This window comes from Gigantopelta aegis, chromosome 4 (assembly GCF_016097555.1).
Source record: "Gigantopelta aegis isolate Gae_Host chromosome 4, Gae_host_genome, whole genome shotgun sequence".
NCBI classification, from domain to species: Eukaryota; Metazoa; Mollusca; class Gastropoda; order Neomphalida; family Peltospiridae; genus Gigantopelta; species Gigantopelta aegis.
The window spans coordinates 46,517,296-46,543,415 of NC_054702.1; the positions used below are offsets into that span (position 1 = coordinate 46,517,296).

Genomic DNA, 26,120 nt, shown 5'->3' on the forward strand with positions numbered 1-26,120 from the left:
TAAATTCTTTTGAGTAGTATATTTAACATCACAAAAACTCGTTTGACCAAACAACCTGAACCGCGGCTAGACAGCGGCCATCGGTAAACATCGCATTTGGCACGAAAACACGTAGGGTAAACTCCACCCATGGCAAGCTTACAAAAGCCTTTTCACTAATGAAGGCTATATAGCAAGAGACTTGCAACATCGATGAAAGTAGTTTAAAAATATAGTATTTATTTTTATTTTAGGGCAAACCACCTTTTTTTTCGTTTCGTTGTAAACATCGATATGAAATTTAACGATCTGTTTCAATATATCGGCGACTTTGGGACCTATCAGAAACGGATCTACTTCGTGGCTGCGTCCATCGCCATCGCCAATGCATTCCAACAGATGGTCGTGGTTTTCTCTCTCACAGAGCCAAAAGCACGGTATTATGATTTATTCTTGTACACATCATACAAGTGTTAGATTGCTGGAATGGCCTCGATGGCGTAGTTGTTAAAACTGGAAGGTACCGGCTGCCACCAAGCGGAGTTTTAACGGTTCAGCTCTGTCTGTCTGTCTGTCTCTCTATCTCTCTCTCTCTCTCTCTCTCTCTCTCTCTCTCTCTCTCTCTCTCTCTCTCTAACCATCTTTAACCATTAACAACTAACAATTAACCCCTGTCGTGGACCGATATAAAAAATAAGTCTATAAAATTTGCCATTTTAATTCTAAAAATGAAAATGGTAAAAAAAAAAAAAGGAAAAATGAAATCATTATATCAAATATAATAATATTAGATAAATAAATTTTAAATTGAATCCAAGGAGAAATTACTTTGTGTCAGGCCTAAATAAGAAAACAAATAGTAGCAGACATGTCCGTCGGGCAGCCAAAAAAAACAAACAATTAGACTGCAGCCCTTCGAACAGTTGGGGGAGGGGGGGGGGAGGGCGGGACGTAACCCAATGAAAACTCTTGATTGACGCGCGGTCGGTTTGGGATCGATCCCCGTCGGTGGGCCCATTGGGCTATTTCTCGTTCCAGACAGTGCACCATGACTAATACATCAAAGGCCGTGGTATGTGTTATCCTGTCTGTGGGAAAGTGCATTTACAACATCCCTTCCTGCATTAGGAAAAATGTAGCGGGTTTTCTCTCTAAGATAATATGTCAAAATTACCCAATGTTTGATATCCAGTAGCCGAAGATTAATAAATCAATGTAATTCTAGAAAATTTTGAAAAATATAGCCTTGTCGATTCATTTCGTGAACTTTATCCTAATTTAAATAAATATACTTGGACCAAAAAAAAATCCAGTTAAACAAGCTAGATTAGATTTTTTCCTTTTATCTGAAAATTTGATGCCACTCGTAAATAAAGTCTTGTTTGAAAGTCGCTACAGGTCTGACCATGCAGGTGTAGTTTTGCATTTAAAGGTAAGTCATTTTGAAAACATATTTTTCATGTGCAATGTTTTACAAACAATAAAATTATTCCAATATAAAATTAGATCCTTTGTGGATATATCTGTAACTGATTTAAATAGGGTTATCCAATTTGAGTTTTCTGAAAACAATCTTCGAACTCATACACATTTTAAAGCTATAAGAAAATTATCTATATTTATTAATGTGTTATTAATGTTCGTTTTATCTTTTCTGGTTTATTCTCCCAAATAAATTTTTAAAATAATGTATTGAGATGTTTTATTACATTTTCGTTTGGGTTTGGTAATACCATTAAAATGTGTTTTGACTTCGGTATTACTAAGGCTTTTAGAACCGTGACTCGCCCTAAAACAGTTAATTTTTTCACTGAGCATATTTTTATTAACTTTTGCATTTCCAATATTTTAGGGTCATAGTTGAATTCACCGATATGTTCTAACATGACTGGGAATTTAGTTCCAAGTAGTTTAAATGCAGTTGCACTCAGTCTAGTTTCCATCTAGAATGGTGAAAAACATCTTTAGAAAACCTTTTACTGCCTATCCAGATAGCGCTTGATTTTGAATAATTTATTTTTAAGCCTGAAGTATGAGCATAGTTATCTAGAACTCTTAGTGTACTATGAAGGGACCCTGGTGATCTATCAAGAATGAAACTGGTATCATCCGCATATTGGGATATTAAATATTCTTCTCCGTCTATAGTTATACCTTTAATTGATGTACAATTTCTGACAAGAATTGCTAGAATTTCAGCGCATATAATAAACATATATGGTGACAATGGGTCCCCTTGTCTGCATCCCCTTTCTAAATGAAATGGTTCAGACAAACACCCATTTTGCATTACCCGAGATAAAGAATTATTATATAAAGTTTTGATCCAATCTTTAATAGAAGTTTTAAAGTTAAATATGTCTAGTGCTTTATTTATAAAATACCATGATACTGAGTCGAATGCATTTTCAAAATCTTCTAGTAACAGCAAGCCCGGTATGTTATGTGTTTCAATGTAATACATAATGTCTTATATTTTCCTCAATATATCTTCCTTTAATGAAGCCAGTTTGGTCTTTGTTTATAATTTTATCTAGGCTTCATTCTGTTAGCTATACACCACGAAGTCATTTTATAAGTACAGTTTAACAAAGTTAAAGGTCTCCGATTTTAAGAAATTCCTTACGTTTATTTTCTTTGGGGATGCAAGTAATTATGCCTAATTTTTGGACATGAGACATTCATTTGACAGAATAGCTATAATTAATGGATCTAACTATAAAATATCCAATGTCAATCCAAAAACATTTGAAGAACTCTGCGGAAAAACCATCAGACCCAGGACTTTTGTCGTTTTTCATTCCCTTTAAAAAAAAAAAAAATACTTCAGACTATTTTATTTCTCCTTCTAATTCTTCTGCTTCTTTATCATTTAATTTATTAAATTGATAATTACCAATTTTTTTCATTAGATTATCATTATTTTGCCCAACAGGTGCAGAATAAAGCTTTTGGTAAAATGATTTGGTTTCTTTTAATATTTTTTGTTGGTCATCGATTACCTCTCCATTATCTAATCTTATAGTTGATATTAATTTACTAAAGTAATTTCTAGATTCTAAGTTACAAAAGAACTTTGATGGTTTTTCCCCTTCTTCTATCCATTTTGCCCTTGATCTGATATAGCTACCCTTCAATTTGTCTTTTCTTAGTTCTGTTAGTTCATATTTCTTTTTTTCAATCGCTTCTACGTCAATATTTTCACTTTCTTCTAATGTTTTAATTTCAGCACAAAGTGGTTTTTCTAATTCATTATTTTTTTTTCTTTTTGAACAAGGAAAAAGCTATTGTCTTGCCCCTTATTTCCATCAGTAATGTTTCTAAAACCAGCTGGTATTTCTTCTATTGGAATCTATTTTAAATTTTAATTATTATATACAGGTACAGCATATTGATGTTTGATATGTTCTATTAATTCTTTTATCGTTTTAACATACTCTTTATTTGTTAGAAGTGAATTGTTAAACTTCCACAGTCCAGTACCCTTGATCTGAACGATAACTATTCTCGATTATTACTTTCTTTACAGCAGGCATTAAATTATTTGCTATAAGAAAAAATCTAGTCTAGCTTGATTGAGCGGTGGGGTTTTTCGCCATGTGTATCTTCGTAGATTTGGATATAATTCTCTAAATGTTTTTTAAAAATCAAACAGTTCCATATTTTCAATGATATTTTTTGTTGTTATTGAGCTTTTGGGTGATTAGCATGTAAATAGTATTTTGTATCTAAATGTTGATTTAATACTAAATTAAAATCACCACATATAATATATTTATCATTGTCAAAATCTACAATGCCATCCAATATAAACTGAAAGAAATCGGGATTGTCTGAATTCAGACCATATAAATTTATTAATGTCTGTTCTATCGTCTCTCCCTTGTTTTCATCTTTCACTCCGAATATTCTCACACTGTTGTTTTTTCTCGTGTACTGTTCTAAATCATTATTTTTTTCACAGCAAGTTGGCTGGTAAAAATAGCTGATTGTCACGGGGATCCTATAATACCTGTAACTGAATAAAACACGATTATCCAAATATCTCTCCTAACTGTATATCTATTAGATCTCTCTGTGTCGGGCAGTGTATACCCGAGTAGCTCGGCTCTAGGTATAAACAGAGATAAGATCTTATATAAAGTATATATAATATAGCACGTTAGTTCACTAGAAAACACAACAAAACACAATACACTTTGGAATCTGTATTAACCTTAAGCTGGCAAATATATTTGCCGCAGTTAATTAGTTAACAACAACAATAATAATAACAACCCAGAACTAATCACTTAATTAGTTAATCACTAGGTTTCTAGTTTACACAATATTCTAATCACTTCACCGTGATACAACACACACACGTGTGATAATTGAGAAACGCTGCCAGAGGAACTTAATTAATAAAGGAATTACAACTCTATTCCTAACTGGTTAATTTTTAATTAACCCTTAACTACTCATTCAGTAACCTTGTAATACAGAATTAATACTGGTACCTATCACAATAAAGACAATAACCTACAGTTTACCTAGGTCCTCTAGGATGACTGGCTAAGCTTTAATAATTTTAGACAGTGAAGCCTACAATTTACTTCATCAGTTTACCGGAAACACTGTCTAAATAATATTGGTATAATACAGTATTAAAATATTTAAAGTCACATCAATCACATCAAGGTTATACAACAGAGCAGAAATAATATATTTACCACGTCCTGACTGAACTTATATTTCGTTCAGTGGACGACGTCCGTTTCCCCTGCAGCCTTCCTATGTTTCTCCTCGATATATCTAAAACCTAGCTATTTATTATAAAACCGAATATCGCCTGTGGGTGCAAGGCGGTACCGAATACCTACATGCTGACGCCACCCGCTTGGAAAACAAGGTCGTAAAACAGAACACGCGGAGGTATTACGTAACTACTGGCCACATGGCCTCCATACCTGGTCTGGGTGTGTATTAGAGGGTACGGTCGCGCGGAGGTATTACGTAACAAAGTGCCCACCTGGTCTTAAGTGCATATTGGGAACAGCTCGACCACTATCGCGCAGAGGTATTACGTAACCACGCTGCACATAGCCCTCTGAAACAATTAACATCGCCACAGGCGAAAACAAATAAAAGCATGTTCCGTCACACTGATCGACTGTCACCATCCACTTATATCACCCGCTGACGTAGTAGTGTTTCGTTCTCTTTTAATAGTTTGTCCTTTTCCACTTCAAGGGTGAAAACTTGCGATTCAGGTTTTTCTAGTCACTCGTTCATAATTCAAGATATCATTTTTTGTTGCCTCTAATTGTGTTTTTAAATCATCTTTTGAAATAAGTTTTTCATTTATGTCTTTAATTTGCACCATTATTGAATTCATATCCAATTGTGGGTTTTCCTTAGCAAATAACCTTATCGATGGCTGATCGTCGTTTTCTATATTTTATTCTTGGCATACCTTTTTGGCATCTTGTCGTGTCGGAGCTTTCGTTTGCGAAACTAAAACTTTATTATTAGCACTGGCACTCATTTCAAAACTGGAGTCGCTGGAAGAGGGGTGATTCCTTTTTGTTTGTTCCCGATGGGTACGATTCGACATTTAAAGCGTTTTGGGCAGCTAAAATAAAAATTGATCATATATTCTCGACTGCACATGATCTAGAAACAATAGCAAAGTACTTCATTTGAACACTTTTTCATTACGGCCTGGGTCTGGGCTTGGGTATGATGTCAAGATGGCTACCGCAACATTTTTACTCGCGCTATTGTTATTAGTGAATTTCCTTAAAACAAAATATCAATATCAAAAGTTTTGAAAAAGTGTCTTAAAAACAGTCACCAATACCTTACAAACACATTGTAAAAACAATCAATGCTGATCTGTGACTTGGTCCTGGTGTAAAAGAGTGTTTTAGCGGAGCTTTTTGTTCAACACTTGTCTTCATCCACATCACGTGATATTAACCCAGAATATCTTAGGAAATTCCACATCTGACACAAGAAGTTTGTTTTGTTTAACGACACCACTGGAGCACATTGATTAATTAATCATCAAACATTTGGTAATTCTGACATATAGTCTTAAAGAGGAAACCCGCTACATTTTTGCATTAGTAGCAAAGGATATTTTATATGCAACATATAACACGTAGTCATCAGAGGAAACCCGCTACATTTGTTTTTGTAATGCAGCAAGGGATCTTTTATATGCTCTTCCCACAAACAGGAACACATACCACGGCACTGGATGGAACGAGAGAAAAAAACAAAAACATTCAGCTGTATGGATCCATCGAGGTGGTTTGATCCTGCGCCGCAAGCACCTCAGGCGAGCATTCAACTGACTGAGCTAAATCCTGCCCCTAAATCATAGAAGGTCATCAAGTGTGTGTCATATAATTTTTTTTATACATCAAAAACATCTGTCAATATAAAAAAAAAAAAAAAAAAAAACTTAAACAAAACAAAAAATACAAGAATTTGAAAAAAAAAAAAAAAATTGTGACAAACGATCTATTAATATAAAAACAAAAACAACCACTAAACAAAACAAAAATAATAATAATTTGTGACAAAAGGTCTGTGACAGTCGACAATGTTGTTTTAGTAGATAATATTTCCTCCTTGTACAATGGCTGGAGTACTTACGCTGCCGCCAAGTGTCACGTTCTTATAACGGAAAGTACAATGCACACACATAAATATGTGTGAGGATCTATGGGTCAACGCGGAACTCCAGTAACATTTCAAAACTTGCCATAAGTCCTCCCAGGTGGGGGTGGGGCAAGCTGAGAGCGCATGACGAAATGTCTAGCTTCATTGCGATCTAGCAGCCGCAACCACAACAACTGGAAACACCCCACCCCCTCTCATTACCAAGTAGATTATCAAACTTAATCCCCTCCCAGCAGAAGCGACCACACTGACTTCGCTCAAAAGGGATAATCCCCACTTGAACTTGAGGGGGGGGGGGGGGGGGGGGGGCAACCTGGTCAAACGGGTATGTCCTAATAGAAGCCTCACTTGGCAATAACGATCAGCGCATCTGCGTCCAGGGACGTCGCTTCCAACGCACGCCCTGTGAACGGAAGCCAAGTAAATGTTTCCACGGTCAACATTGGTGACATAGTGCGGCTAAGTGTCGTCACCATAAAGAACTTCCCACCTGCCACAGGTGTGGACAAAAACATGAGAAAGATCCCGTAACTACCCATGTACCAGACCTGTACAATGCCCTAACTGCCTCAGCCGGCACATGGCACATGACATCAGGTACCACCACTACCAGAAAGCGCTCCGCAAACTAAACAAAACTAGTGAGCAACCAACCAAACCAACTAGCCAAAAAATAATTAATAACAAGCCAACTTCAACAGTCAATCCAAACTGCTCCTATGCAGAAAAACTTAAAACCAATGCTCTATCAGAAGTCAGCCAACTTAAATCAATTATTCAAACTCTCGTTCAGGAAATATCAACAATTAAATCTAACCTAGGTATTCAAAAAAATTAAAAATTAAATTAATAGCAAAATATTAAAACATTGGGACAGCGTCATGGGAGACACGTCTCCATACGCCCCCGCTAATAAATCAAACATAGGAAATAAGGGCCTTAGCGTTCTCTAGTGGAACATGGTGCCAAACTCATTCAACTAATTAGCACTAGCAACATCAAGCCAGATATAATTTGCCTACAAGAAACATGGCTAGGAATCCGCACTAAAGATAAAAATTAAAAAACTAAAGTATTTAAAATTCCAGGATATACTAGTTACTATAAAAATAGATATAATAGCAACAGAGGTGGAATAGCCACACTAATTAAAAATACTATACCTCATACTGAAATTAAATATGAATCTATTAATACCAACTTAGAAGTTCTAGGACTTACTATACAAAATGATAAAATACCTATTGACGTTATTAATGTTTATAGCCCGCCAGGAACAGCCCATAACCAACTAACACTAAGAGATTACAATAAACTTATAAATCCAAACAACAACCTAATTCTTATTGGAGATCTTAATTGTCACAGCACATTGTGGGGAGGTCTGCACTCCGACACACAGGGAGACATACTAGAAGAATTCATCAATGTGCACAACCTACTACCTAGTATGTCTCAGTACTACTTTTATCTATGATTATTTAGGCACCTCTGCCATCGACCTAGCTGTCACCTCTAGCATCATAGGTGCAAACGCCCAATGGGAAGCGCCGGAAGCTCTCAATAGCGACCACCTCCCCATCATAACCAGCTACAAATGTAATAATACTTATTCAGAAGAAGAAATATTTATACCTAAATTTAAATTTACTAAAGCCAACTGGGCTGGCTTCACCAGCGACTGTAATAAAATCAAGTTAGAAGATAACCTAAACATTGACGACGCCACTACAAAACTTACAAATAAAATAATAGAAATAAAAAAATCCCTAAAACCAAACCTTTCAATAAAAAATAAGCCAGTTAGCTGGTGGACAGACGAAGTTAAAACTAAATGCGGCATTAGGAACAGGATGCGTAAACTTTATAAAAAAAAACACCCCAGGTAAGCAAGACTATCATACGAAATATAAAATAGCTAAAAGTGAAGTAGGTAAACTTATTATTAATGCTAAACAAGCCAGCTGGTATAAAATTTGCGGAGAAATTAACAATAGAACACCCATTAGAGAAATGTGGAAAAAAGTTAAAGCTATCCAAGGACAACGCGTCCGTTCCACAGTCCTTCAAAAACATAAAACAGCAACCACTAATAAACAAAAGGCCGACCTTCTCAGTAAAACCTTCAGTAAAAACAGTAGCAACGAAATTTTCCTAAACAATTCTTTGAAAAACTTTTTAAAAACTAATTCATTTCCAACTAATGATACTAAAAGAGCAAATCATCCAGCCACAGATAACTTAGAATATAATCAACCAATAACCTTATTAGAAAAACCCTTCTTAAAGCTAAAAACAAAAGTACAGCCACCGGGCCTGATAAAATAAGTTAGAATAGGGACTTAGGACAATAGGAACAACCTTGACACCAAACTAGGGTTTACAAACAGACAGCACGCACAACCGCAACAGTACATAGGGTGCATTGACTAATGATAACAATGCACCCGCCCCCATTTAATGGCCCAGCACGTACTATAATAAGGAGCTGGACAAAAGAATACCGGCTTCGAGTACACAATTGCACTGCACCCAGGGAAAGCTGGAAAAAAGAATACCAGCCTACCCTATCCCACCCCCCAATAATCGCTGCTGGTGGTCTACTTGGTACTTGGTGAGACTGAAGAGGAGGACGTCGTTAACTGCAACAACAACAAGATTTGGAAAAAAAACCGGAACGACAGCGCCTTGCCTATCAGTGTTTACATAATTGGACAAGTCTCCCCTGGGTTGTCATGCAACGACCAGAAGCGGTCAGGCCCTTTTTATGGGTCCTATGGGCAACCTAGGGAGACACCACAGCAACACAGAGGTCTAATTAACGAGCTACTCTCGATTCACTAATGTCAACCTATACTAGCTCCGGAACTTTCTTTTTGACCGACCGTTCAAAATTGCGCCCAAATTCCTCAATCAAACTTGCGTACCTTTTCTCTTTTGGCATAATCCTTGCTCCATTCAAAATTCCATAGCACCATTACACTCCGCCTGCTACCGACCACGGTCGGGCTGCTGGTGCTCACTTACACCTGCCAGTGCAGGCGGTCCCTCCTCCCATCTCAGGTACCAGCTAGGGAGCGCAAACAGAGGCAATGCGTATGGTTTACAAAGCATGCATACTCTCCAGAATAGATTATGGAGCCCAAGCCTACAGTTGCGCCGCCCCCAGGTTGTTACATAAATTAGATGTCATTCAAAATCAAGCTCTTAGAATAATAGCTAAAGTTCCATCAAACACTAGTGGACAAAGCTTAGAAGTAGAGTTTAATATTATGCCACTGAAGTATCGCCGTAACCTTCAACATCTTAATTATCATATCAAAATTCATTCTCTTAAACTAGACCACCCAGTTCAGGAACTCACACCTATATTAGCTAAACCATGGCAGGCATTTAAAACTAATCGTAACCTTAATGACTCTTTCGCCACTATAGCTAGCAAAATAAAAATCGAAGTAGGAATAGATAACACACCAGTGGCACTATACAATGTCATTCAGCCAGTATATTGCCACACACCTTATCTAATAAAAAAAAAGCAACCGATACAACTCCATTTCCACTCTTTGAAAAACATCCTGTTCGAAGCCGCAGTTAATGAAAACTATCCCGAGCATATCCATATTTACACAGATGGCTCTAAAAATCCAGATAACGGTAGGATTGGCTTTGCAGTAGCAGAAGAAAAACTATCCAGACACTCTAAACTAGTTAAATATGCTAGGCTGTCAGATAACTTATAAGTATACACAGCAGAACTGATAGCCATACATGAAGCTCTCATTTGGATTAAAACTCAAAAACATACTAAAAGCGTCATCTCCTCTGATAGTATCAGCTCTATGCAGTCACTTTAAACAAATAAATTTACTAGACCAGACGTAATAGCAGCCATCCATAGTGTACTCAATGAAATAAACCAACTTAAACTTAATGTAGTCTTCGAATGGGTCCCAGCTCACGTAGGAATAATTGGCAATGAAGTAGCAGACTATGGAGCCAAAACAGCACTATCAATCACCAGCACTAACAGAATTAAAACACTTCCATTAGGCATCACTGAACTCATGTCCAAAGCTAGGAAACACTACATTACCAAATGGCAAGAAAGCTGGGATCAAACACCTAACACATGGCATTATAACATTAAACCAATAGTTAACTCTTTAAGACCTAAACATCTAACCTCTTATATAGATAAAACTATTACTAAACTTCGAATAGGGAAATCAATGCAACTTAATAGCTGTTCTTTCATAATAATCAATAAAAGTACTAATTGTGAGTGCGGCACTCCAGAAGATATGAAACATTATCTTCTGGACTGTACGCTGCACTACAATCACAGAAAAATAATGCTAGAATCACTAACTAAAGCCAACCCTGCCACTATAATTACCCCTAACTCAATACTTAACCCAGATAAACATCATAAACAAGAAGTTTTTAAAGCTATATTCCACTTATTTCAGTTCACCAAGCCTAAACTTTAGATGCTACCAACACCTCGCCCCACCAGCGTTCAAATGACACAGAGCAGCGACCCTACAATAATATGCACTCCAACTCGGTTGATTGCGGGCGGGATGGGGGACGGTAGCACTCTCAGTGGGCTCCTGACACCCTAAAATAAATTAGAAAAGTCTTCATAGCGCAAGACACAATAACCAATTTAAGAACTTGGCCCGGACGCTGTAGTCGACACCCCGCTCTAACGACCCTCCCGCGGAGTGGGGAAAAGATAAGAGTTCTGGGCTAATTAACTATTGCTTATAACACCGCCCGCCTGTACGTCTCTCGGATGGAGCAGCGACCCTAAGCACTCGACCTCAGTTATGTACTCCACCCCGGGGAATCAACGGTGAGGGGACTGCAAGTTATGACTAATTGACAAACGACTATACTTTATTATGGTATAAATATAAAATATAAATAGCTGTTATAATTTGTGTATATATATATATATATATATATATATATATATATATATATATATATATATATATATGTATATGTATATATATATATGTATATGTATATATATATATATATATATGTATATATATTATATATATATATATATATATATATATATATATATATATATATATATATATACTATATAATATATATATATATATATATATATATATATATATATATATATATATATATATAAATGCTTTTAATTCTTCTTTTTCTAGGAATCTTCCCTGCACGAGTCTACCCTGGGTTGTCATGCCACGACCAGAAGCGGTCAGGCTCTTTTTAAGGGCCCTATGGGCAATCTAGGGAGACATCCCAGCATCATATAGGTCTAATTAACGAGCTACTCTCGACTCACTAAAATCAAAACCTATGTTAACTCTTGACCTTTCTTTTTTGACCAACCGTTTCTCTTTGGCATTATACTTTGCTCCTTCAAAATTCCATAGCACCATTACACACCCCCCCCCCCCCTCCCCCGCCTGTTTCCGACCTAGGGTCGGGCTGCTGCTGCTCCCTTGCACTTGCCAGTGCAGATGGTCTCACCTCCTTCCCACCCCCACCTTTCCTGTCCTGGACGGAGGAGCCGGCCAAGACCGGCTCTTGTGCCCAGTACAGGCGTGCGCTACAACAGCTTGCTCTGAATGTGCACGTAAAGCCCTATGACCTGATCTGACCTGACCTGCTAATCGAAAAGAGTAGACCATGAAGTGGCAACAGCGGGTTTCCTATCTCATTATCTGTGTGGTCCTTAACCATATTATGTCCGACGTCATATAGCCGTACAAAATCAAATGTGTTGAATTCGTCGTGAAATAAAACATTTCCTTTCTTCAGATGTGCGGTGCCTGGCGTGCCTAACGACACCTACGCGAGTCAAGGCGAGTTTCAGGATGCGCTACTCAATGTGAGTATTCCCTGGGACACCGACAGCGATGGTCTTCCAGTGCGCTCCAAGTGTCAGCGTTACGGCGTCAACAGCACCGACGTCGTGCAATGCGATGTCTGGGTGTACGACAAGACAGTGTTTGAAGAAACAGCAACCTCAGAGGTATAATACAATATAAGACAATGTACTCACACCCACACACACACACACACACACCCACACACACACACACACAAACACCACCTACACCCTACACCCTACACACACACTGTGTATGAATATTCTAGTAAATACCGTGACAATTTTTATAACGAGAATAGGAAAAATATTACAGCCGCCACACTCACCTATGTTTCTTACATTGGGTAAAAAAAAATGTTTAACGACACCACTAGAGCGCATTGATTTGTCAATCATCGGCTTTTGGGTGTGTTAGAGAGGAAACTCACTACATTTTTTTCCATTAGTAGCAAGGGATATTTTATATGCACCATCCCATAGACGGGATAGCACATACCACGACCTTTGATATACCAGTCGTGGTGCATTGGCTGGAACGAGAAATAGCCCAATGGGTTCACCGACGGGGATCGATCCCAGATCTACCGCGCATCAAGAGAGCGTTTTACCACTAGGCTACGTCCCGTCCAACATTGGGTACTACTCTGAAGCTATCTTATTGTTTTAATATTTCTTCAAGTGTTCTCTAAATAAGGTTAGATCCTAGTTAGTCGTAATTAGTGCCGAAAACCTTAAATGTCAACAATCATAAGATGGTCAAGTACTGTGCTTAAAATGCCTAAATCTGACGTCACAGACCTTTTATTTGATCACTTTAAGTTCTCTTGTGATATTAAACTTGTATATTGTGTCCCTGTATATTATGTTTATGTATAATATCGCTGTGTTTGTGTACGTATGTTTGTATATGTATGTGTGTATGTGTATGTGTGTGTATGCGCGTGTGCGTAGTGTGTTGACAAATAATGTTTATCATCATCATCATTAAATTATTATTTATTGTCATAAATAATAACGTTATCATCTTTTTTGCTTCTTTGTTTGCATTTACCATATAGACCATGGGCCCAATATAACCCCCCTTGTAAAAATAATTTTGGACTATATCACTGCTTTTACTTTAAAGCTGGGTTACTGGTGGATGTATTCCACCAAAAAATAATAAATGTTTGGCATCTGACTAAGTATAGTGAGTCGATGAATTTGAAATGTCCTGAGTATTACAAACATAGTATATGAAAAAACTGCATGACAATGTTGAAGTTAACATGCATACATATTTTGGACAGGTTTAAGACCAAATTATGAATGCTATTCATGCTAAATTACATGTTCATAACAACAAACCACAAAGCAATGCAATATATGTGGTATGGATATAGTACCGGGGGTATACTCACCAGCAAAAGTTACACAGTTCCCGATATAAGTTATTCTCTATGTACATGTGTATATATACATACCGTACCTAAAACATTGTGATCCTTTTATTATTGTACTGTATTTAATATCTGAGAGCAGCATTACTTAAATATGGTGCAGTACATGCTGTCTAAACCATTTACATGGACATTTTGAACATTTTAATATTACACACAAGCCTTAAAACATAAAAAGTGAATTTACATACCATTCTAGGCAAGTCTGCATTACATATACAATTTATTTATTTCACAACAGTTCATCTTACAATAGCTAGGGGTTTTTTTTGTTGCTTTTTGTAATATTTTAGAATTGCAGTTCTATTTATATTATGCTTAACTTATGTTTTGGTGTATATAATTGATATCTACATAGAATATTGTCATCAGGCAAATATCTAGCACTATGAAAATCTAACTTTCATTCCCAATTCTCAATCATTTTATGTGACCCAAATATGATATATGTGAAGTTTACAATTTTCTATTTCTACATCCTTTCTTTTATTCTATAAAGTAGATGTTAATAACAATTACAAAACAATATAATATGAGGTATGAATAATTATATATATACTTCTCAAAATAAGTTACTAGTAAGCAGTGTATTAATTTCTATGTATACACATATTTAGGATTGCCTGAAGCTTTTATTATTAAAAAAACAAATTGACCTGGCTTTTTTCTATAACATATTGAGGCTTCATTATTCAAATGTGGTTCAATATATGGAGTTTATATACAATGTTCACAAATATATGAAGATGTCCCTCAATTCTTAGTACCAGCCAATTATAAGTACCTTTCCTCGGCATGTGTGTTAAACATTTACAATTCATCTATCTCACAGAAGCTTGTACTATTTTTAAAAACATATTTGTATTTAAATTGTGCTTAATTTCTGCTTTCAAATATAATGTCTATTATGTTCACAATATCTGTAATTTTTAATTTTTCCTCTGGGCCTTTGCTCTTGTTCCTCCCTCAATATGTCAACAGCTCTTGCATTATCAGATCACAAACCATCCAATTCAGCTTTAGTATTTCTTAGGACATTTCTCAGCCATTTCTATGTGGTTGAGGAATACCATGGACTTTGTGATATGACTAATATGAGACCATGGCAATTTGCTCTCTTCCTATTCGCTCTGTTGGTACAGCATATTTTCAGGGAATATCTAATGGATGGAAGGTTTGCAACTAATCCACAGTAGCATAATAATAGCATTCGTGGTTTGGCACTAAATTTCTCATGTGAAAGGGGTTCTTCCAAGTCACACTTGATCAAGGAATCTCTATAAAGGTCTTAAGAGACTGGAAGACCTTTGAAATGAAAAAAAGAAAACTCTGCCCTCAGCTTCTTGGGAAGAGGGTTCTATTTGTGAGACGAAGTACATGTTTCAAACGCAAACCATGTTTGGGGGTGTTGTAAAGTACACAAGAAGATGCAGAAACAAAGATTATACTTCAATGTCTGTACATTGCTGCCAGTTCACCATCCCAGATACGAAGTTTATACACTCAACTTGGCAACAAGAGGCATCTTATAGATGTGCACAGCATCATTAAGGATGCAGGGAAGACACCAACTAGCAATTCCAGCTGTGCTTGCCATTACTGGCTATGATACCAACAGTGCTTTTATGCAGAATGGAAAACTGGAGGTTTTGAATATTCTCAAGCAACACCAAGACTTCCTTGAAATGTTTTTAACTCATGAAGTTCAGCAAAAATTGACGTTCATATATTTAAGAAGCAGATCATTTCATATACCTTCTCTATGGGAGTGCAGGTGCGAATAACATACAAAAACATCATGACTTGAGAAATATCTGGAAATGTTTGTTGTCAAACCAAGGATGATAATATTGAACTACAGTAGAGTGTAAATCAGCCTTCTCCACTCTACATGTATGTATTCACTGAGAATGCTCTGACAATGCACATAAAGAAAAGAAATTGCCAAGTTGTCATTTGGTATCAGTCATGTCAGGCAGTCCAGGCCATTCCTCAACCAAATTGTCATATGGCTGAGAAATTTTAGAAGGAACACTAGAGATGAAATAGTGATAATATACTATGAGCGCTGATGGACATATTGATAGAGGAACCGGAGCAGAGTCTGGAGAAGGAGAATACCAGAAATTGTGAACATGACAGATATATTTTAATTGCATGAAAATGCAAAGGAATATGAAAGGAAGTCAAAACTTTCCTAGACAATATTTGATGTAGAAACTAATTATATACACCTGAGCATAAGATAAGCACAATGTAAATATAAAGGCAAATCTAAAAATATTACAAACACAGACTAGTATAAGATGAACTTTTGTGAGATAGATGACTTGTACATGTAATGCAAAAGAAATTATGGTAGGTACACAAAACTGGTGCTTTAAATTTTTAACACTGGTGTTTAGTAAAGAGGGACATATTCATAATATTGATGCACATACATGTATACTCAACAAAATTAATTAAGGGCTAGTAAACGTTCTAATATTATAATATAATTCTTTATTACTGTCATATTATTTTAGCATGTTTTGGTCATATATATGGCTTCTATACATTGTTTCAGTAAACTTTTACTGGTTATACACGCAAAAAATACTGGGTATTTCACATACTTATGAAAAATATTCAAATGAGCATTAGGCAAGTATTTGTTACACATTTGTTCAGAATGTTTTTTGTTATTGTGTTCCCTTAAAATTGTTATTTAAGTCATTAAGTTTAAGAACATGCCACAATTCTGACAACTTTCAACGGAAGAAGTTGTATTTTCCCCCATATTTAAAGAACAGTGCTAAAATATCTATTGGACTTTAATTAATGTTGTTGAGTATAGTATAGGCAGATATACTGAACCATATTTGAATAATGCTGCCTCAATATATTAAATACAGTGCAATTTTTAATAGTAAAAGGTTCAAGCAGCCCAAAATATGTGTAAATATAGAAAATAATGCATTTCAGGCATTGCTTAACTTTTGCCGATGAGTATATCATTATTCATACCACATATTGCATTGTTATTTGGTTTGTTACTATCAACATCTAGTATAGGATGAATATCATTCATTTTGGCCTTATATCTGTTAAAAAGTTATATGGATGACAACTTTATCACTATATTTAATTTTTCAATATAGTGTTTTGGGGACACAAAATGTGCAACGGTACCCCCATTCAAATGGCGATATTTTTTTAATCCACCAGCATTTTTGCTGCAGACAAGCAGATATTAAATTCATATATAATGAGGTATCTAAAAAATACTTGTCTCCAAAAATCCCTGGGGAGGGGGGGGGGGGGGGGGGGGGGTCGGTATCTGGCCCATGGACTAATAGTTTGACACCCAATAGCCGACGACGTATTTTTGTCGACGTGCTGGGGTGTCGTTAAAGGAACATTCCTGAGTTTGCTGCATTGTAAACATTTTCCTACTAATAAAATACTTCTACGATTAAAGTTACATATTAAATATATTTTCTTGTTTAGAATAACAGTGTCTGTATATTCAATGTGTTTCTGGTCGTGTTAATATTTGTAAGAAGCCCAAACTGGATTTTGTCTTCAAATAATTTCGTACGAAAAAATAATATTTTAGGAAATAAAATAAATTTAACCTAGTATAAATATTAAAACGATAAAAAAACCACGTTTAATATACAGCAGATTGAATATACAGCCACTAATATTTTATACAGAAAAATATATTTGATATGTCATTATAAACCTTAAAAAGTCTCACTCGATAACATCTTAAAAATTCAGCGAACTCAGGAATGTCCCTTTAAACATTCATTCATTCTTTTTTCCCTTATCCTTAGGGCTGGGAATGATTTTCGTCATCAGGACTTGTAACTCAGGTCTATATTTCATTTCTTACTGACATGTGGATTACAATACTGTTATTGATGTGGATTTTTCCAATTCAGTTCGATATGATCTGTAATGACAAGACGAGACAGTCGCACGCCAAGATGATGATGTTTGGCGGGATGATGATTGGGGCCATTGCTCTCGGCGCCGTTTCTGATCTGTGAGCTCTGCTGAGATTAAAATATAGCCTATAATAGTCCTTTTGCTTGAAAAGGGAACCGATGACATGGCATATAACTCTATCATTAATCATGTTAAATCTTATATTAAAGGGACATACCCTAGTTTTTAAACACGAAGACATATTTTTTAAAAACTATTTGAGCCGTTTTTGATTTCTGAAATCATACTTTAGTTATATTTTATTGTTTGGATTATCCGTTTCCGTACATTCGAAGTGTTTTTGGTAATCCTGGTGTTTTTAATATCACACCATGCATTTCTCATATTTTTAAAAACGTTTGAGATGTAACAGTAATGAAGTCGAGTTTTAGTCTATTTTTAGAGGGTATTTCACTATTTCAAAGTCACAGACTCTTGTTTCACTCAATTGAAACTTTATCCAAATGTGTTACAGGTAGTACTAAACCAAATAACTTCCGGCTGGGTCAAAGTTGGAGGTGCACCGAACTTTTGATAGAGAAGTGAACACCACAAGTCCTGTGATTGGTTATAAATGTGAGTGTGTTGGTTGTAAAAAATAATAGTTTCATCTGGGTAAAAAAAAATTGCAATTTTATTTCATCTAGTACCAATGTGTCGAGTAGCCTTGTGCTTGAAACATGTATGGGGTACCTGTAAAAAAAAGTACTCGAATTTTGTGCGAAACTAGGGTAGTCATAGACGCTACCCGTTATCTCAGAAACGAGCAGCTTGACCCCCATTTTTTTCTGATTCACTTTAAGTGTAAGGGGTGGTAGTATTTATATCCGTGGCGTTTATGTCGGTTGATACGTTGCAGGTAGGAGTTTTAGCCACATATGTTACTATTGTCGTCTATGGGATTTGATTTGGTAGTATACACCCTATATGTTTGTAGATTAACTAAACTTAGTATTAATTTTCATGAGCTGAAACTAGGGTCTGTCCCTTTAAAACAAATTACTGAGTTTTAAACCCATACCAACTAAAAAACAAACAACATGTTCTAACAATTTCTGTGTAAATAAAAAAGTTTCTTAACAAATTGCCATCAAATTATATAGATTAATCTCACTGTTAATACAGGGATGAAAAAAAAATGCCAGAACGGCCTTAGCTGCATTGCTTTCAAAGAAATCGATAATGCAGTACAAGGTAGGTCCGTGTGTTCTCCACGTTGGCTGTTCTATCAGTTGTTCTCATACCTGCATTGTAAAATAAGTTTTAGCCCATGCAATTTCATGATAATTTGTAAAAAAACAAACAAACAAAAACATTACTTACACTGAATTTTTTTTTAATTTTTTTTTTTGTGACTTGGTATGTGTTTAAAACTTAATAATATATTTTGATATGAATTTTAACTTTATTCATTATAGAGTTATATGCCAATTCAGTTCCCTTTCCACACAAACGGACTATAGAGTACCTCGCTCTACCTCACACATACATAGTGATTTTACAATCCACCTAGTGCATAAAGTATTGTTAATTTGACCCACATGATCAATTAATCGAATACACATTTCATGACCGAATAAAACCCAATTGCTCATACTGAGTTACTTTCCTTCTACTTCCGTGGTACTTCCTTTTAAATAAGAAGAAAATGTTTTATTCAACGTCGCACTCAACACATTTTATTTACGGTTATATGGCGTCAAGCATATGGTTAAGACCACACAGATATTGAGAGAGGAAACCCGCTGTCGCCACTTCATGGGCAACTCTTTTTGGTTAGCAGAAAGGGATCTTTTATATGCACCATCCCACAGACATGATGGTACATACCACGGCCTTTATTACACCAGTTGTGGAGCACTGACTGGAATGAGAAATAGCCCAATGGGTCCACCGACGGGGATCGATCTTAGACCGACCGCGCATCAAGCGAATATTTTACCACTTGGCTACGTCCCGCCTCTTCCTGGTAAATAAAGTTTATTTAACCATCAATTAAGAATTTTCTGAGTAAAGTTTCTGGCCCTGGTCAGAAATCGTGCTCGCAACAAGCGTGCTTGAACATTAAATTGATATAAGCACGTTAATTCCCTACACCTGATCTGACAGTCATTTATAGGCATACATACATACGTGGTATTTCAATAATTGATGAATGTGTCTACTGTCACATTCGTGTACCATTTGTTAGCCCGAGTACTCTACCGTTCATTTCATTTGAATTTGAACTTATTTTCGTGCTTATATCCAACAAGATTAAAGCACGCTGTCCTGGGCACACACCTCAGCTATCTGGGCTGTCTGTCCAGGACAGTGGTTAGTTGTTAGTTGGTTAGTGATTAGTGAGAGAGAAGAGGGTGTAGTCGCCTTACACCTACCCATTGAGCCCTTGAGAACTCACTCTGGGTTGGAGCCTGGCTGCGAACCCTGTACCTACCAGCCTGTAAGCCGATGGCTTAACCAATGCGCCACCGAGGCCGGTTCTCTACCGTTCGAACGCTAGTCGGACATTTGGACGGTTATGCTCGCTCCGTCTAGCCCTCGAAAGACAGAGAACTCGGGCTTACCATTTGTCAAAGGTTGGCAATGAAATATACGGTATATGTAATGCAGAAGAAATTGCGCATGCGGGTTTGATGAGTACTTATCTGAGAAAAGAAAACGTTGTCAGAATTACTGAGAAAAATATTTCAAAACAAAAGTTCAAAACATGAAGAAAAAAAACATCTTTACTACTCATCGTTTTATTATATAAAAAAGTATATTCAACGTGTTTCGTACTCTCTCAAAGCGATGCGATATTATACTACAAGACACGACACGAAACGTTATGGCACGGCATGACAAAGTACGGCACAGCATGACACGAAACGGCAAAGCATGACGTGACATGGCACAACAAATCCCAACTAAAACCTTCAGCAAAATTTTAAGAATACATAACGGGTGTTGTTTTTTAAATCACCATTAATACAGTAACCTGCTATAGTTATTAAAGGGACAGACCCTAGTTTTTAAACACTACAGCATATTGTTCACTATTAGAGACGTTTATGATCACTGAAATCAAACATTACTTATATTGTATTGCTTAGATTATCCATTTCCGTACAACCGAAGTATTTCTGGTCATCCTGGTGTTTCTAACACCACAAAATGCATTTTTTTTATAGTTTTAAAAACGCACGTGCGTCTAAGAAGTAACGGTTATGGAGTCGCGTTTTAGTCTATTTATAAGGGTATTTCAACGTCACAGACTCTTGTTTCACTCTGTTGTATCCAAATTTGTTACATGTTTGTAAATTAACCAAACATAGTGTCCATTTTCACGGTTTGAAACTAGTGTATGTGTGAAAAATATGCCTTAGTGTTTAAAAACTAGGGTCTGTCCCAATCTGATTAAAATTAGCTCTACTGGGTCTACCAATAGATCTAACAGCATTGCATGGACTCCCATGTCCATGTGACATTTCATCTATAAATAACAATTTAAATATGGACCAATTACACTTCTCCTTTTATAGCATTATTCGGGAGCGTATACGAATTCTAAAAATATCGGGCGAGACTATTTATGCAGTAGGCGAACTTGTTGGTCTATTTCAACATTGAAAAAACAGGAGGGAAAGTGCAAACAGATATTATGGCTGTACCATCACTGGGTTTTTTCCGTCTTGAAACGAATTTTATATAAAATTTTATATTGCAATTAGTTTCCGGCATACTAGTACTTCGTAATTCACCCGAATCATTTCGTATGCCCTCGGCATAATCCCGAATGTTTTCAAATTCTTTTCAAATCACTGGCATGATTTTGCAAGTAAGGTTTTGATTGGTCGAATGAAAGGTCAACTGGACATGAGCTTCAACGGGCTGCTGTTAGATCCACATGTTCTAGTGGAGCTAATTTTAATTAGATTGGGTCTATCCCTTTAAGAGAATGCTTCCAAATGTTCTCTTAACAGGTTTGGCAGAAAGAAAACGCTGTTTGGCGCGTTGATCTTCCATATTAGCTTTGCAATTGGATCGTCGTTTGCTCGAAGTTTCGAGGTTTTCGCTGCTCTTCGGTTCCTGCTTGGCATAGCGCACAGTGGAGTGTACCTCTCGACTTTCGTCATCGGTAAAACAATAATAGTAAAACCCCTCAAAACAACAACATAATTTTTTTAATATACAGTTTAGGCCCAAAACACACTGGATATTGGTCTGGGTCTGGCGAGTATGGAACTAATCTAAAATGAAACTCATTGAATCGAATGTGACAAAACATACCACGTCTGAGCTGACATGAACTACAGATCTGGCAACAGACGACATAGAACATGCACTGTATTTTCACACTGCCAGACTGGCACTCCACAATATTGAAGCCTTACTTTTTCATTTTTAAATAGCAGCAAAGATTAAGCAATGTAGAATAATCGTAATTATCATTAATGTTTATTTTAGAAAATATACACAAATATATGAACGCAGTCAATTGTATTCATAACACGTAACAGTTACAGACATTGACGTCAAAATACACCAGACGTGGCGTCTTTGCCACACTCACCAGACCCAGCTTTGGTGTAGGTTTTTTGGGCCTTATAATTTAATTTATTTTTGTTTGCATACCAGTTTGTTTATTTTTACCATCTGTTTACACGCACATCATCATCTCTTCGCACCTTCCTCTTTATAACCCAGGGGCGGGACGTGGCCCAGTGGTAAAGTGCTCGCCTAAAGCGCGGTCGATTTAGGATCGATTCCCGTCTCGTTCCACCCAGTGCACAACGACTGGTATATAAGAGGCCGTGGTATGTCGTATTCTGTCTGTGGGATGGTGCATATAAAAGATAGGTTTTTTTCTCTATCTCTCTCATTCTCTCACGCTCTCTTTCTTTCTCTCTCTTTCTCTCTGTTTCTGTGTGTGTGTGTGTGTGTGTGTGTGTGTGCCTGTCTGTGGGATGGTGCATATAAAAGATGGGGTTTTCTCTCTCTCTCTCTCTCTCTCTCTCTCTCTCATTTTCTCACGCTCTTTCTTTCTCTCTTTCTGTTTCTGTGTGTTCATGTGTGTGTGTCTGTACGTGTGTGTGTGTGTGTGTGTGTGTGTGTGTGTGTGTGTGAAGTTGGAAACACAGCTATCATAGACTCAAGCCCCATCATTAACAAGTAGAGACAAATCTGTATGCCAATAACTGTGCTCATTTTGGTCAGGAATGGAACTGGTTGGACCATCCAGGCGTGCATTGGCTGGTATTGGCATCAAGTTCTATTACATCTCGGGTATGATTATTCTCGGAGGTCTGGCCTACGCCATCAGAAACTGGCACTATCTTCATCTGGCGGTGTCGGTACCAAACATCCTCTTCCTGTCATTCTTCTGGTAAGTACGGTAGATATCTTCTCATGAACATCTGCCCTAAGTTCAGTCGGGGAACGCTTCGCTAACATTCGCTAACTATTCCATTGGTTCCCGACGTGGCCATTTGGTTTCAGTGGCCGATCCAGAAAATCCATTTAGAAGGGGGGAATGACATGAGGCGGAATGCCTAGGGAGGTTTGGAGGGCGTGAAAACTGTCTCAAAATGTAAAGTGGCATGGGCCCCTGCCCCCCCCCCCCCCCCCCCCACCCCACCCCCACGATCCGGCTATGAATTTACCGTGAAGCGCATAAACCAGTCTAGAGGACTGGTTTATGCGCTTTAAGTTAAACCAAATGGCCACGTCGGGAACCAATCAAATAGTTCGCGAACGTTTTGGGAAACGTTCGCTGGCTGAACTTGTGGCAGATATCATTACTGTTTTGACAGTGATTCATGAGTGCATGTCATCACAGCTGTACTTATTCCAATGAGGTCTGTCCTGTGCTAGTTTTGATGTAGTAAACAAGTCTGGGAGTGGCAGTCCTCTTTGTGGCGGTGCAAGAAGGATGAAATCTTCAGTAATGGATCTCCTCGGGAGTGGCTGTCCTCCTATAAATGAAGCACTAGATGGAGAGTCATGGAATCAACCGCTACTTTACCAAATACCCATTTGACTGCATTGTGAAGAGATACGGTCTTGATGACGTATTACGGTTTTGTCGTTCAGATTCATTAAAGAAGAATGTAGAAGAAAAACTAGGACATGTCTGAGGAACAAAAATTATATCTTTAGTAAAAACAAATATTCAAATTGTCAATCAAGAATGATATCACTATCAGAGCGTAGTTAGAGTTTTTAAATATGTACTTATTGCTTGGTATTAGTATGAGGACTGTACGTAAGATTTTAGAAATTAAATGTGAATTCCTAATTTGTAACTTGCAAGTATAATTTCGTATTGAAAATTCTTGTCAAAACAATAATTTTTAAAAAACTCTTCTTTTTTTAAAGTGCTGTCTTGGAGAGAAAAGTGTACTAAACTGAGTATTTATTGCGTTTATATATATATATAAATGGCTGTTTATGTAAGTTCCGCCTCATGGAAGTTCGTGCGACTATGCGTATGCGCGTGCGAATATATATTATGATATAAGATATTATAGAGGTGAAAACAACCGATTAAACAGTTTGTATTTATTTAGTTAGCAATCGTAGAAGCAAGGTCCACTTTACTAACATTATTTCAACCATACAACCTAAAATGTCCATAGATCTCACGAACTTCCAATGGTGGGTACAGAAAGAAAGAAAGAAATGTTTTATTTAACGACGCACCCAACACATTTTATTTACGGTTATATGGCGTCAGACATATGGTTAAGGACCACACAGATTTTGAGAGGAAACCCGCTGTCGCCACATAGGCTACTCTTTTACGACAGGCAGCAAGGGCTCTTTTATTTGCGCTTCCCACAGGCAGGATAGCAGAAACCATGGCCTTTGTTGAACCAGTTATGGATCACTGGTCGGTGCAAGTGGTTTACACCTACCCATTGAGCCTTGCGGAGCACTCACTCAGGGTTTGGAGTCGGTATCTGGATTAAAAACCCCATGCCTCGACTGGGATCCGAACCCAGTACCTACCAGCCTGTAGACCGATGGCTAACCACGACGCCATCGAGGCCGGTGGTGGGTACAGAATCATGATAAATAGTTTTGCCAGGACAGCCGCACCTGTCACGAAATGCTTCTCCATTGCGGTGATCATTAGCTAAAGTGTGAAAACCACACATACCCTCATTTCATTTCGTTTCAACTTATTTTCGTGCTTATATCCAATTAAGGTTCAAGCACGCTGTCCTGGGCACATACCTTAGCTATCTGGGCTGTCTGTCCGGGGCAGTGGGTTAGTTGTTAGTTGTTAGTGGTTAGTGAGAGAGAAGAGAATACAGTGGCCTTACACCTACCCACTGAGTCGTTAAAACTCGCTCAAAGTGGGAGCCGGTACCGGGCTACGAACCCTGTTCCCTATCAGCCTTATGTCCGATGGCATAACCACAATGTCACTGAGGCTACGGCTACAATTGGTTTCTTTAGCACAGGGCCTCATCGTAAGAGGTCCTCTCCAAAACATTAAGAAATAAATAAATGTTATAATGTTTTGTTGGGGTGTTTTTGTTGTTGTTATTTTTTTTGTTTTTTAAAAACGTTAATAGTTTATTACATATCTCCATCTTTGTTTACATGTTTTCAGTTTCATATTTATATGTAAATTTTTGTTCAGCTAATGTGTAGGGACTAGTGTGTGTGGAAGGGGGTGTAAAACTCCACATAGCTTACTCCCTGGGTCCATTGGTGTAGCAAGGGAGGTGTGGGGGTCATGCCTACCCCCAGTCACATCTTTGTTTCACTTCCACTTTAAATATCGGCCTGTCTTATCAGGGTCAGGTTTTGGGGAAGAGTCCCACTCCATCAAAGTTTGCTATACCAGGCCTGGTGCTTATAAAACGTTTAGAGTCTACAGTGGCGGATCCAGAAAATCCAGGGGGGGGGGGGGGGGGCAGTGACATGAGGTGGAATGCCAAGGGAACTTTGGGGGAGATTTGGAGGGGGATCGTAAAAAAAAATGAAAATTAATATATAATAAAATTATAACTATCGCAAAATTTAGGGGGGGGGGTGGGGCCCGGGGGGTAGGGGCCCGGAGCCTCTGGTCTAGACTCAAGACTCTAATAGCGTGCGACCCTAACGTCATGGCAACGCCTTACAAACTATGTGTGTGACGTCATTTGAGATTGAGTCTGGACTCT

General features: G+C 37.3%; 1 protein-coding gene across 1 annotated transcript; it reads left to right on the top strand.

The window, feature by feature from the left end:
• Window positions 1–273: 273 nt before the first annotated feature.
• LOC121369857 (organic cation transporter protein-like) lies at window positions 274–25,598 on the top strand. The gene is made up of 6 exons (XM_041494934.1): window positions 274–416; window positions 12,475–12,688; window positions 17,916–18,019; window positions 21,927–22,081; window positions 23,161–23,329; window positions 25,595–25,598. Exons 1-6 carry the CDS (start codon window positions 274–276, stop codon window positions 25,596–25,598), a joined length of 789 nt encoding a protein of 262 aa, XP_041350868.1.
• The last annotated feature ends 522 nt before the right edge of the window (window positions 25,599–26,120 follow it).